Below are 14,764 nucleotides of genomic sequence, written 5' to 3'. Positions count from 1 at the left end.
AATAAAAATAGTTTGCTACATTGGAGATTTAAAACAATATTTGGTATTAAAGAATCCGTTGTGAATGTGATAGAAAATTAGTAGTGTGGAGCAGTGTATATATTTGAGGTGGTGATTTGTGAAGTAGCCCAGTATTGCCTTAAATAAAATCACATTTCATTTCTTGTTTTATACATGTGATCTTATAAAGGTTATTTTTGTTTCTGTAACTTAGATTGGTGTATAGTTTAATTTTTGTTAAAAAAACAAAACAAAAAAACTTCAGAAACCGTTTTTGTAAATAGTGGGTTTATAAAACAGATGGTTTATTTTGATAATACCAATTTGGTATCTATCTATAAAATACGTGAGTCCTTATGCCATACCATTAAAAACTGAATAAACAAGGCACTTTCTGAAAGGGAAGTGAGATTGTGATCTTACAGACAAACTCGGTGGTTGTGCTCTATTGATGGCATAGGCTCCCTCCGCGCTCCTCTGCCTCTTGCTGACTGTACCTGGCAGCGCTCTCGCCATCTCTCTCTCTCTCTTCCGCACTGGAACGAGCCTCAGAAGCGGTGCCGCTGGTAGCGCCCGGGATCGGAGCGATTTCTCTGTATGCTGCTAACCGAAACGACAGGTATCCAGTCTGTTGAGTAACCAAAAGTGTGAATGCGTTGGTGGGAGCTGTCAGTACCCAGGAATCTGCGATGTTGGTTTTCATGCGTGATTACACTTAACTCGGATGGGACAAGCCAGCTGGATTGTGTGGTACCAAAAATTTTTCTTGGATTATTCTCGTTACTGGATGTGACCTACCTTCAGTGATATAAAATAGTCTTTACCTTGGGAGAGATTGGCTTGATTTTCTTTTTTTCTATAAACTTGTCTTGCCATGTAAAGCTTTGCATTAAATGCTACACTTGATTGCTCTTAAGCTATTCACCTGGAATCTTTGACAGTTTACTTGAATATCAGTGCAGAGGGCACATTCCTACAACCAAACGAAGTGACTTGTTGTGAGAGTGAGGATTACGTATGAAAAAGCGCAAAGGCAGCAGCATTTCAACTTGGGCGTAGCCCTCGCTTTGCTGTCTGGTGCTGAGTTGCGTACCTTCTCGGAAAGCACGTGCTTCCATTTGGACGGAGCCCGTGCGCTCCCTTTGCTTTTGATCCCTCCCGAGTGACTTAAACTGATAATTCTGCCGAGTTAGTGAATCAAAAGCATGGTCCGAGAATGATAAAACCAAAACAAATCCTTGCATTGTAACTCTAGGAAAGGTCATTATAATGGTTACGCGCGCATGGTGCCGTGTTCTTGCCGACCAGAGGCCGTGCGGTCTCCCTGGATGGAGTTGCTGTTGGCTGCCAGCTGCAGTGATCGTAAAGGGGAGAAGAGGGCGGAGACCCTCCTCTGGAGAGGATCCACAAAGCTCGCCTGAAATCTGTTTTCAGATGTACCTAACCACTGCAGTCACTGTCGACAGACCTCACAACTGTTAATTTTTAGAAGAATTTTGTGTTGTGTAAGTTAAAAGAATTTCAACATTGACATTCCTCATGATAGATACCACATCATCTGCCATTTTTAGACTGAGAATAGCGTACAACTATTTAGCGACACAGTGCTGTACTAGAATGCTATTTAAAAAAAAAAAAAAAAATACCAGTATCGTAAGTATTCAGGAAATAATTTCTGATTTGAATCTGAATGTAGGATCTGAATTTCTGAGAATGAAATTCTTAACATTGTCTCATTCTTAGCCCAATTAATCCAATTAAAGTGGGTGCTGTACCAATATAGTCAGTGCCCTCCATGGCACACTCCCTTCTAGATGGGTACTGACAGCCTGTCCAACAGGTAAGCCAGTATGGCTTTTTTTTTTCTCCTTTTTTGGAAAAAAAAAAAAAAGTTTTAAACTTAAAGCAGGGGACAGAAGGCAAGGTCTAATGTAAGATGTCATGGACTACAGAGGGCACTGTGGTTTGGGGAAGGCGCCTACAAAAGCTCCTGAGGAAATAAATGTATTTGCGTTTAGACATTTTACCTTGAGCGATGGACAAAACGTCCCGCTGTAGCTGCGGCAGCGTGGCTGAGCTGACCGCTCCTCCGGAGCCTGCAGCCGTACCCCTGCCCCTGGGGCTGCCGGGCGGGATGGGGCTCCAGGGTGGCCCAGCCCTACCAGCACCGCCTCAGCCTGCGGGTTGCCCCAACACCCATGGGTGCTGCCTGCCCCACTGCCTGGTCCCGGTCTGTCTTCTCCCCTCTCTCCTTCCTCTTCTGTGTCTCCGTCTTCCAGGCGTGTCACCCATGAACCATGGTGCATGTGAGCAAAGACACTTTCTTTTGAACCCCTTGTCACCATCGGGAATGTGGTGACTAAAATGGCAGTTGTTGCTGGTGGGGAAGCAGGCAAACCAAGGAGCCTGGATGCAGCGTACAGACCGGTTTGTGACTGAAAGGCGTCTCTAAACCGGCCGTCAGCTTCTCTTGTGGTTAACTGTTATAAAGAAGTCTTAGCTTGTCTGAGCACTAATTCAGTGTAAGTAAGAGTGGTCGGTTTGTTCTCGCGTGTTTTGGGGTGGCCGTCCTCAGCAGCATGGGGCGGCTGTTGGTCCTAGAGCATTCTGCTGGGATGTCCTGTCCTGTCGATGGCTCTTGGGTAGAGAGGGAGCGACGCTTGTCAGATAACGCTGGAAGCAGTCGTTGGCTCAGGTGAGGAACGGTAGTTGGCTGTGTTCTCGCAATTAGTTTCTGTGCCAAAGAATGGGTTAGTTGGGCTCCCACCTGCACGGTCAGGGATACGCTGCCCCGAGGCTCAGGCCCCCTGGGCTGGAGGAGCTCCTGCTCAGGCCGTGCCCGCCCCTGGCTGGAGCCTTGGTATGGAGAAAATGATCCTATTGGAAGGGGTGGGAAGCAGAGCCAGGGCACTGGAGGTGGGAGTAAAGGGAAGGAACTATCAGCAAATAGGGAAATATTCTTTTCTGTGGCTTGTTTTCAAACCCCGTCTGTCATAAGGCAAGGAGATTACTAGGGTTTGAAAGAAAATGAGAATCTAGATAAGACTTGGATCTTTTAATGTTTGCAGAGATGTTTTGAAATATGAATGAGGTAAATATTTTTGTATGAGTGTACATGGAGTGACTGTGTTATTTCTCCGTTTCAGTATGGGCTCAGATCAGCTTCCTACCGATTGCTATGTGCTTGAGGAGAGCACTTTCACACTTCAAAAAGAAAAAACCATAGCACTTGAATTGAAATTTTTTTATTTTGTCTGAGTGACTTGGAAGTGGAATACACACAAAAACCTTAAACCTTTAGTTTAGGGACCGAGCTTACAAACTCATTTGAACCAAAAACCTAAGAGCAAATGACTTCAGGGGTGGATGGATGAGTGAAACTTCCAACTGGAGCGTAAAGGTGGGGAAGGGGCTGTGGAAGGGAAGGAGCCAGTAAAAGACCAAATGCTGGCCAAGAGCAAGGGTTCAGAAAGTAGGTGAATTTGTTTCTGTTCTCTCAGGTCAAGTAAAATCTGACAGAGCTGCCTTGTGTGATGCTCGTTTCCTTTTCATTAGTGGCTCTGTCAAACACGCTAATGTTGCAGCACACGATGTAAAAGCCACTTGGCGGTTTGCTACGAGTGAGTCGGGGGTTACACAGAGTTGGTCCGTAATGATTTTTCGGAATATTTCTCATGTAAGCTACTGGCTTTGTCAAAACTGAAGTATCCTCCAAGACTTGAAACCTGTTGATTTTGAAATTTATCAGTTTATGGATGTTGAAGATAGAATTAGAAATAAAACCTTGAATATACATTCCAAAGAACTAAAGCTCTTGTTTCACAGGAACATTTTTTGTCTAAGCAGGAACATCTGACCAGCCACGGAGCTTTAGGGTGTGCTCTAAACCCCTTCAAGCCCTGACTTAATATACTTTTTTATTAGAGAGCAGCTAATGCACAAATTTAATCAGAAACCTGTGTTGGCTAAACTGTGTTTGCTTTTCTTCATTTTCTCTTAAATAAACCTTGCTTTAAAACAAAAAATGAATAAATACTTTTTCATTATTGTGCTGTCTTAAAATCTGTCTTCAATAATAAAAAAATCTAGCCATATTGGAAGCGTTTTTTATTTTGATAGTGTTGCCCTTGTCTTAAAAAATAGCACATTAGGATCCAAAAAGGCCAAAATAATGTTAGGTTTTGTTTTCCCTTACTCAAACTGTGGCAGTTGCAGTTACGCAGGGCTGATGGGCAGCGGTTTTGCATCATGCCCTGCTTGGTGGGTTTTGTCCAGTAGCTGCAAAGGAGTTTCTAACTGCGTTTCTGTCATGAGCCGCGTTCTGCGTATGTAGAGATTTAACAGAAGATGTTCTGAATTGCGTAAAGCGCATTGTCTCGATGTACACGCTGGCTTGGTGTGACTCGAGATGTAAAACTTTAACTGGCCACAAGCTGGCAAGCTAGTATCTGTGGGACTGCTGTCACTGTGACATTCAGCAGCAGCAAATGTATTTTCACCTTTTATAAAAACAGGTTTATTTTGGAAAAAAAAAAAAAAAAAAAAAAAAAAAGGCTTGAAAATCACAGTTAAAAGCACATAGTTTATTCATTAGTTCTTAAAGTTAATTCTGAAACTGCTACCCCAGTACTCGTAATGCCTTGTAACCAAACCTGGGGGGGTTGGGAGTGAAAAAATAATTAACGTGCTTTTGCTGCTGTTTCCTCCTCCTTATCCTGTTATGAACAATAAAGCCTGTTCAGCATTCAGGCAGCTCCGCTTACTGCAGGCGGTGTTTTTCTCTATAGGGTGTATTTTGATCAGGCTCAGTACTGATATATGTCCGAAGGTATTTCATCCCAGCAATGGAAAGAGAACACTACCCTGAAATAAGTGTCTTTAGGCACTAATTCCTGTCGTCTCAGAAGTCTAGGTTTGACAGAAGACACAGCTTAGCTGATTTCTGTCCCTTTCCTGTTAGCCCAAGCAACACATGTAACAAAAAGCGGAGATGTGTGATGTTTAAGAGATACTCTGAAATTTAGGGGGAGGGAATAGGTGATACTTTTTTACTTTGTTTCTACAGTAGGCTATTCATAGTTTTAGATTTCACGTGTTCCTCCATAGCAGAGAAATCTGCTGAAGGGGTAGCAGTATTTTCAGCCTTACTAAACTGGATTCCAGGCTACTGAACGCTAGGACCGTTGGCTACTGTTTTGCCACATTGCGCGGTCTTCTTTTCTCTACACAGATCCTAGAGAACTGGGAATTATCTTTTCCCTTCAATGCCACAGCCACAGAGCAGAAGTCTAATGGCTCGGGAGCAGCTCGGTGCCGGTGACCCGGATTTAACTCTGTACTCTGGTACCGGCTGCCTGCAGAAGTTTGAGCAAGTGCCTTTTCTTACAGGATGCGTTCTGGTAATAAACACCCTAAAAACCGCAAAGGGCTCAGACACCTCCAGAAGGAGGTGCTGCTCAAATAGCTAAATAACCTGTCTTTATCACTGTGGACTAAACAACTAGCTGTGTTTACCTCTTTTTCTTTTTTTTTTTTTTTTTTGAGATGTTTTATATTAGTCCAATGGAATGGACTTGTCACCATCCAGCTCACTTCAGGACGCCAGCAGGCACTGTGTGCCAGCACTTTCCCATTGCTATTTCAACAGTTACCAGGCCCACCCACCTGACAAATGCTGTACATCCCCTTACTGTTCAGCCTTTTAATCAACCCCAGGTTCTTCCAACTGCATATAAAAAGCCTTTTTTTTTTGCTTGTACCAAAGGAATTCTGTGTCATATTCAAAACGCGACTGTGAGCAATTATTTCAGCGTGATTTATCATAAGCATCTGTGTTTATATTAAAACTCCCTGGAATTTTCAGACTTCTACACCTCTTGTTTCAACATGAAAAGATTTGGATGATTCTATGTATGACATACATAATGCGACTGAATTTACCCGCACAAGTAAGGGGGAGCTAGCAGAGAAAAAGTATTTCCTACATAACTATCCTTTCAGTCCTGCAAAGCACTGATTGGAAAAGCAATTCATCAAATACAGCTTGTGTAACGGGAAGGTGGTCTCTAGCCTTCTTTCACATCAACAGGGAACTTTTTCCACGTTCGTCCTGTATGTTCAGACGCAAGGGCGGGGAGCCGTTGTGGAACCGTCCTGCAGCTGCCGGTCTGTTGTGACCGATGATTTCTAACTTGTGGCACTCACTTTTCGAGCCTTGACATTTCTTGCTGTACCTCTTCAGATAACATTTTATGGAGTATTTGAAAATGAGGTAACTGAATTCACTTAGATTTAATACAATGCACAGGCATGAAGTTGCCACCAGAAAATAGAGGAAAATCATCTTCTCTGTGGGTTTGGAAATATAGCAGTCTACGGTATTGGGACATGGTCTTATGTCACATTTCACAAGATGTGGTACTTTGAATCCATTGTACAATTTATAAAACAGAACAAGAAAAACTATTTCAAATCCTGTTTTTAAAATAAGGCTGATGAGGTAAGTGCACAGCAATCCACCATCTATCTCTCCCGGACTTTTATAAAGTTTCTGGTTGTGGTGTTTCTCTCTGTTCTCTCGGTAAGCAACATGAAAAACAACCAAAAGCGAAGGGGTAGAGACCATGATTAATTGCAAAGCCCAAAGTCTGATGTGGGAGACAGGGAAGAAATGGTCAAAGCAGACATTTTCACAACCAGGCTGTTCGATATTGCACTCGAATTCATCGTGTTCATATTTCCAGATGTTTTCTGCAGCCGCAACATAAACCAGTAAGCGGAATACGAACACAACTGCTACCCAAATTCTTCCAATTCCTGTCGAATATTTATTCACTCCACTCAGCAGATCACGTAGAAATGCCCAGCTCATTTTTCTCCTCAAAGAAAGAAGGAAATACTGTATTGAAGAAACACAAGATCAGAGAGATGCTTCCTTTCAGGTGAAAAAAATGAGACATTCATTCAAGGTGAAATATAACCAGTAGCTGAAGCGATTTAAAATTATTAAGCATTTAAAAAGGAAAACAACAACAAACTGCCCTTAGTTCTGATAATTTGTGCCTTCTGAGGCTATTACACAAAGTTTATTTGCTGTTAAAATAGATTTTGCCAACTAGGCTGAAGCCTAATTGTTCTCTTAAACTGTCCTCTGCGAGTAAACGTGCCTGCTCTTCCTAAGGGTCTCCTGAGCACCAGGTAGAGCTTTCTCTGGCAAGCTCAGGCGGGCACTCCGCTGCTGAAGCACACTCAACTTAGTCCTGTCAGTTATGCAAATACTAAGCACAGTCAAATCAGATTTCACTTTCAAATTTATGTTTAGTAGCCATGTGTCACAAAAATGCAAATTGTTTTCTTTTTGTCTGTGGTCTAACTTCTCAGTAAACTTGTGCAATATTTTAAATCCTGTCCTACTTCATTAGATTTTATTTGTTGTATTTCTTGTCATTTAAGAAATACACTAAACTTTACTCCAAATTTTTGTTTTTATTTTATAGTTTCCTTTCCACACAAGTTTTCCCCTGTCCTAACTTTGGAACACTTCTTTTCAAAGAGCTGTCTAAGCAGCCATTGGCAGCCAGGCTCTCCTCAAAGTCAAAAGAAGACCTGAGATAACCACCAAGAACATACAGTCACCTTCCCACCTGGCCCCACCTCTGAGGTCTCCATGGATCTTCGAGGACACCAAACTCCTTTTGTGTTGTGAAAGCAAAAAAGAGATGTATTTCTAGGGCGCAGAATGGCTGGGAGACACAAGGAGGGAAATCTGAGAAGTTTCCTGATCTGTGTGTTCTATCTTTTAATGTCCTCGTGCCATCTACTGCTCCTGCCTAGCAAGAGACAAAATGTGCCCCTCTGTGGCTGCAGCGGCACATGCAAATCCTGCTGCCCCTGCCGTGGCTGCAGTCAGCGCTGATGTATGAGCAAGTTCACCAACTGGGAAGTTTGAGGACGAGTAGTCATCAGGGCACAAGCATCACAAAGCTCAACACAGACAGAAAATTCAGTCCTTCTTTTGCTGTCCCTTGATTCTGCAGCCCATCAGGACCTCTGCCTGTGGCCAGACTTCTGCTGGAAAACAAGGTTATTTGTCTATTTGGGTATTCCTCCATTGCTGCCGTTAGTGCTGGTGAGCAGCTGACTTACTGGAGGAGCTGAGGGACAGCTGCAGAAGGGAATATATTGCTGATTTATACTGGGAAGGATGTTGAAAAAAAAAGATGTTCTCATGAAGAATGCTTACCAAGCTACTTATTTCTGCTGCAGGTAAAAAAGAATAACAGGAATATCAGTTGGCTTATATCCTATCAGACATAAGCTTATGTGCTTTTAAATATGTTTGGCAGGGTGGCGACTGTCATTAAAGAGCTATTTCTGTCCTCAATGTCTGCAATTAGAGATCAAGCAGAAGTTTAAATCAAGCTCTTTAATACATCAGCACTAGGGCTTTAATTCTTTCTAGATAAGTAATGCACAGTCAATACATCAGTCTCGAAGGAGCTGCATAGCAAAGCATGAAGATGCTACTATGCAAGGAAACAAAACATTCACAGGCGTGAGTGTATTAACATGTACGAATGCATCTTGTGGATGAGCTATACTCTGGAGGAGATTTGAAGGAGAACTTCAAAAGGCCTTTCCTAGGCTTTTAAAGATGTGCACAAGCACTATAGAAGGGAAGGCTGAATTTTGTTATTCCACGGAAAATGAGTACAGCTGTGAGTGGGTTTTTGCTAACGGCCATAGGAACTACACCATCCCTTTCTAATGTAAAAAGCCTAATGGCACCTATCAATCCAGGACCGGAGTGACACCAGTTCTGAGCCTCCAACTGAACAAGTCAGGACAGAAATTAAAGATATGCTGGGTCACCAGCAAGGCGCAAAAACGAACAGGCACCAACACTGTTGGAAATCAGGCCACGAAGATACCTAAATACAGACTGAGAAATTTACCTTGAGGTCTCTTTTCCCAAAGCTGAGCTGCTATTTCCTTACTGGAGCAGCAAGAGGGATTAGAAAAGAATAACTTTATACCTTCTTTTGCCACTCCCACATTGAGAAGGATGTGAAGGGGAAAAGAAAGTCCCGCCCAAAGAAAATGGGGATCAAGGATTTGACTAAAATCTCCAGCAGATCCTGAGCAATGGGCAAATTCTAGCCAGCCAGAAGATCGTATGGATGAAATCTCCACAAAGCTATTTTGAAAGACAGCAATGCATTCTGGTACCTAGATCTGGTCTGGCAGTGAGGCAGCAGGGATTTCGCAGAACTAAAGATGGTTCCTGGTCTATCTGCTCTGTGGGTGAGAAATGGAGATTTATTAAAGGACTGCGGGACAGGGGTCTTGGTGGCCAGCAGTGTTTCTGCAGCCAGAAGTCTGCAGAGCTTTGGTCATATTTTTCTACTTGCAGCCTTCACCTGATGTTGAGAAATGGTTGTATAGGACAACCTTCAGCCGCAAGCCCAAAGGGCCACAGAGCCTGTTTCGTGGTACGGTTTGGGTTGTAACCGGCACAGCTCCTCTGTTCAAAGGAGCTGCAAATGTGCCTTTAAAAGGTTATGTTTGCTTTATGCACCACTGTTGCTATAGAAGACTGTGGATGTTAACTGATGCTTTTGTATCCTTTGAAAACACAATTAGTTCACTGAAGCATTGCAAAGAGCATATGGAACAGAAAAAATTAAATGGACTTCAAAGATAAGGCGTTATTCAACAGGTGAACAAGAGAAAATTGACTTCATGGGACAGCACAGGGACAGACTGACGAGAGATTAAGTTAGCTGAGGCTAGAGAACACAAAGACGTTATATGTGCTGCATGAAATTCAGAGCAAGGTGACAATCCAGACAACAAGAAAAAGAGAAATCTTCAAGTAAGCACACAATTGAGCAGCAGGAAGAAGATGACAGTGGCATGAGGTTTTGTAACACTTGTAGAAGTGGCAGTTCACGTGGAAGCAGATGCCAAGAGTAGCGGAGTAGCATCAGGGCATGATACTTTAGCAAAAGTATATTCTGACTAACGTAAGGACAAGAGAGGAAAAAATGTGATCCAAATCCTTGTAGGCAAAGAGAGATTTCAACCTGAGATTTGGAGGAGGTTTATTTCGTGCAGAATGAATCAAAGGGTGTCACGAAGGAAAGCTGGTGAAAGAAATTGACTAGATGATTGTGGAAAATGTAGATGACATCAACCTGCATCAAGGTAACGTCCAATGTTGAGGCTAACAATGAAGTGAATCAAAGGTTTAAAAAAGCAACAAAAGGGTCAAAGGGCAATGCATTTGGCACTGTGGACATAAAGACCACATGCAGACTTAGTCTCTATCAGAAATTACAAAGGAGGCACTAGAGAGTCTTAAACAGCAAAAGAAAGATTATTTGCTCCAAGTGCTCAAGAAAAAGTTGAATGGAGCAAGAAGTGAAGAGGTTACATTTACTTTAAGCCCCGGTTCCACACACCTGCATGCCCCAACTTGGACAAAAGCTGAAGATGAGAGATACGTTGCTTTGTTGTACTCATTTCTAGCTGAAGTACTAGGGAGAAGCATGTAAACAAGTGCCTGGTTTTCTACTACTGGCCAGGAAATGGAGCAAGTAATCTCTCTTCTTCCTCACGTACATCAGGTATTCCCTGGATGTGACTTAACCACCCACCACCACCACCACACGCACACTTTGTCCTCCTCACTAGAGACACAAATGACCAGAATTTTGCAAATCTGCAGTGGTAAGAAAAACTTATCTACACAAAGTTAGATAAGTAGAGATGTCCTTTATTAACAATGCGCACTGGGGACATGGGATCCTTCCCAAAGATGTCCGCCTGCACATTGCAATCAACAGATACTTATATATTAACTTCATACATATTCAGTCTATAAAACGCATATTTATTACCATTCTCTCGATGATTGGTACTTCTTTTCTCGCTTCTGATGCAAATTAGCGCACAGCCTCTGTCATAGTCTTCTATTGTTCTCTTTTGAGTAGGTGGTATAATTTGGGTAAGTGGTCCATGAGTTGGAGGTCTCGACCACTCCTCGAATTGACCGTGTTTGGTCAAGGAACGTGTCCTTGGCTCGTAGGCTCTTGGCTCGTACCTACTTCGGTCATGATTCAAAGATTATACACAATGGGTACCATAGTAAATCCTGTCTAGCAGACATTTTGGACAATAACACATTATCCTTATTTCTAACCATTAATAGATTATTGGTTAATAAATACCTTAGGTCTGGGACTTCACAGGGGTATGCTAGCAGCATCGGCAATACAGATTTTATTTTACATTTGATCATTTATTCCATTTGAGACTTATCTTCCCAATATAATCATTAGTCTCTCCTACTAATACCCACTAATTAGAATTATTGATATTCAAATCAAGATGGGAAGAGTAAAGGGATCTCCAAGCAGCATCACTGGTGCATAGCAAGTCTCATCTTTCTCTAGTTTTTAAACTGTAACCACCTGGTGAGGTTTCTATGATTACGAGTCTCAAAACACACACACACACTTCTAACATCCTAAATCTGGTGATTTCTGCAACAAGAAGAGCCTCCACACCCCGTTTCCCTCAAACGTATCAGTGACTTGGTTTCCCCCCTTAAGGCTGCACACGCGCTCTGCTGAGCAAACAGAGCAACCTGAATGCACCATTAACTTCTGACTGTGCTGAGTGTAATTTATTGAGTGAAGTGTTTGAATAATGCTATTGTTGTTGAATATATTAATCAAATAATCATTTCTGTCATTCAACGAGGTCTACAGAAGGCCGGCTAATGTGCATTCAGTAGTGCATCCACTGAAAAGCATAGTGCTCAGGGAATTAGTTCACCTAGATTTCAATCACCTCTGCTAATTTAATTACTTTAAAATAAGAAAAGCTATCTTTGTGCAAAGGAAATTGGGAAAAAAAGTAAGAAAATGCAAGAACGAACTGACTAAGCAGAGAGGAAGTGGAGAAAGCATCCAAAGTGTTGGGGGCACGAAGAGGGCAGGCAGCTCGGAGCTCAGAGGGCAGGCAAGTTACAGGAAGAAGGTGCAGTATTATGGGAAATGGAGATGGAACGGTGAGAAATAACAGAACACGAGCCTGGTAATGGTGGATCTGTGAATTCTGTACAAGCAAGCTCACTCATCCTCCCAGGCTGAGAGATGGAAAAACATTTTCCGATATAAACATTACTAATGGGAGTATTTTGCTACACCTACAACTTACCTTTTTTTTTTTTCTTTGGACAGCAAGAAAGAGAACTATAAATAGTGGCACAAACGATAAAGCAGAGAGCAGAAGTAGAAAATCACAGAGAAGGATACAGGATCATAAAAAAAAAAGCAGAGCTGGTAACAATCTTGAGAGTTCATCCTTTCCATTATTTTCTACAATTTAATAAAATATTTTTTTTTAAACACCAAGTATCATCTCAGTGTTACAAGGAAAAGAAAAAAAAAAAAAGCCATGGCACAATGGTTTCTGTAAACGACTGAACAAATAATGTAGCTTAACTTCAGATGTTTGTTTACTAACTGCATTTTCCCCATATTTTCTTTGTTTGCTGATATAAGGAAGTGTGCATCTGTTTTATGGTTGCTGAGTCTTTGTGCTTGTTTCATGGGCTACCCACTGCCTCCTCACCAACTACCAGAGGTGCAAGGTCCACCGGCTGAGAAACACTGATTTGCTTTGATCTCTGGCCTTAAGAAGGCTTCGTTGTGCATATACAGTTCCTGACAGTTCAGTGTGCTCTTAAATTGATGGAAGACCCACTAGCCACCCAACCCAGTGTGCTGCATCTATGCCAGTGCTCTGCTATAGAAGAAGGGGGAGGAGGAAACCTCCTGGGAACACCAAGGGACAGTATAACTCCCTTCAAAGTCACCCTACCAAGCTGCGTATGCACCAGCTACTCAAACTGTTGCACATATGTGATGATAGGAGCTGAAAAACTATCGCTGCAAGTCACTGACCTTGCAACGCCTTTGTTTCTTGTTCAACAGTCAGAGCACCAATGTAAGGTGATTTCCAGGTCCTTGTGAAAGAGCTAACAAGAGAAAACAGAGAGGTCAAAAAAATTAACCTTGCCTTGTTCAGACAACTCATCTCTCACCATAAAATAAGGAAAGCTGTAACATTAACATCGTATTGATGCTCATTGCTTTTAAGGTTCTTCAGAAAGAAGCCAGGCAAGCCTTGACAACCCCTGAGCAAACACAGCCTTCCTGGTCTGCGTGCTGGCCAAGCTGTTCACTTCTGCCATGACCGCTGCTACTGGTAGTGCAGCAGAGTCTGTGAGCCAAAGCTTTCCCGCCTATTTCATCCTTCAGATGCTTCCAGTGGAAGCGGAGGCCCCTGAGTGACAGGGGCATATAAATGCACTGGCAATAGCTTGCTCTTCTCTCACAGATCAACGAAAAGTAATCTGCAGACACTTCACACCGAACTTCACTGGTATAAACCCTTCATTATCATGTAATAAGAAATGGAGTCCTCTCCTCAAAACATCTACAATGCAGACAGAGAAAACTCGTGCTGTGAAGGAGGAGATGTCCACCAGAGAGGTGATGTGGTTTTTCCAACATCATGGAGCACATCAGAGGCAGAGCTAAGAAAAGAGCCATGGACTCTCATAGCCCCATCCCCTGCTTTCATCCTCCTTAGCTTACTGATTCTAACCTCTCACCGTTTCATGACTGTTATTAACTTTTAACTCCTCAGAGCAAGAAATAAGTGCTTTGGCACACTGGGAGATAAACCTCTGGGTACTGTGGTATTAAAAGCAGAATTCCACGGACAATTAAATAGTGCTTAAAATATACATGCGGTGTGTAAAAACATCAGCCTAGGTATTTATTTGCCAACTGACTACAGGAAGGAAAATAAAAGACCAGCTAGCAGAGGGCTGAGCTGGTCGTTTAACACTAGACTGGAGCTGGTTGGTTTGGCTTTTATACCCGACTTTCACACAGGCTTCTGCCCTGGCTTGGGACAAATGTCCCTCCTTTCTGAGCTTCAGGATCTTCGCTGTCAAACACTCACTTCTCTGAAAATACCACTTCTAAACTACATCTTCAGTAGGCTTTGTAACCTTAAGCATGCTTGGCAATCTTTTTTATAGCCACTAGTGGCAAAATCCTGTTTTGTTTTGTATTTGGGGAAACCACAAGCACCACTTAATAACCCGGCAGCTGCTAAGCGTGATGCCTTGCCAGCTGCTAATTGCTGTGGTCTCTCCTCCACAGCAATGAATGGGTTTTGAGAGGGCAGACACAGTTCACTGTTTTCTTTGTTACTTTGGTAAACTGTGTAATTAAAAAAAAATGAAACTCAGACGCAGCAAAAATTACTTAATTTTTTTTGAAGTCACTATGTCTGTATTTCGCCTACACAACTGCTACGGCATTTCTCATCACCTTCGTGCCAAACAGATAACCCATCTCTCCCATGCTCTCCCAATGCAAACAAGAACTTCCTCTGCAGCAAATGATCTTCAAGATTAATAAGTATTACTGCTCCATTCAGGCTCCTGTTGTAACGCTTTAGTCAACTTGTAAAAAAAAATGAATTGACAAAGTCAAAAGATTTCCACTTGAACAAGTGATCAACGGCCACACTACAGTTTGTAACGCCTTAGTAGTTACAAAGTACTGTAACAGTGCAATGGAAAGAGGTTCTGTCTGTGGTTTATGCTGACTGATGGGACACGTTCACAAGGCTACTATCAAGTCTACTTGACACTACAAAAACAACTCCTCCTTCG

The 14,764-nt window shown here is 42.4% G+C and overlaps 1 protein-coding gene across 1 annotated transcript; it reads right to left on the bottom strand.

Moving 5' to 3' along the window:
* Positions 1 to 349: 349 nt before the first annotated feature.
* On the bottom strand, positions 350 to 6,871 carry GJB7 (gap junction protein beta 7). Its single transcript, XM_009956672.2, has 2 exons — positions 6,178 to 6,871; positions 350 to 491 (listed from the first exon to the last, which is right to left on the bottom strand). The coding sequence occupies exons 1-2, from the start codon at positions 6,869 to 6,871 to the stop codon at positions 355 to 357; spliced, it is 831 nt and encodes a 276-aa protein (XP_009954974.1). The 3' UTR covers positions 350 to 354.
* Between the last annotated feature and the right edge of the window lie 7,893 nt (positions 6,872 to 14,764).

Source organism: Leptosomus discolor, chromosome 2 (genome assembly GCF_034619465.1).
Source record: "Leptosomus discolor isolate bLepDis1 chromosome 2, bLepDis1.hap2, whole genome shotgun sequence".
In the NCBI taxonomy this organism is placed as follows: domain Eukaryota; kingdom Metazoa; phylum Chordata; class Aves; order Leptosomiformes; family Leptosomidae; genus Leptosomus; species Leptosomus discolor.
This window is presented reverse-complemented; position numbering and strand designations above follow the sequence as displayed.

Coding starts and splice junctions, on each gene's coding strand:
- GJB7 (XM_009956672.2), bottom strand. CDS start 6,871: ATGAGCTGGGCATTTCTACGTGATCTGCTGAGTGGAGTGAATAAATAT. Junction 492..6,177: donor CCACAAGTTAGAAATCATCG/GTCACAACAGAC, acceptor TGCCAGGTACAG/TCAGCAAGAGGCAGAGGAGC.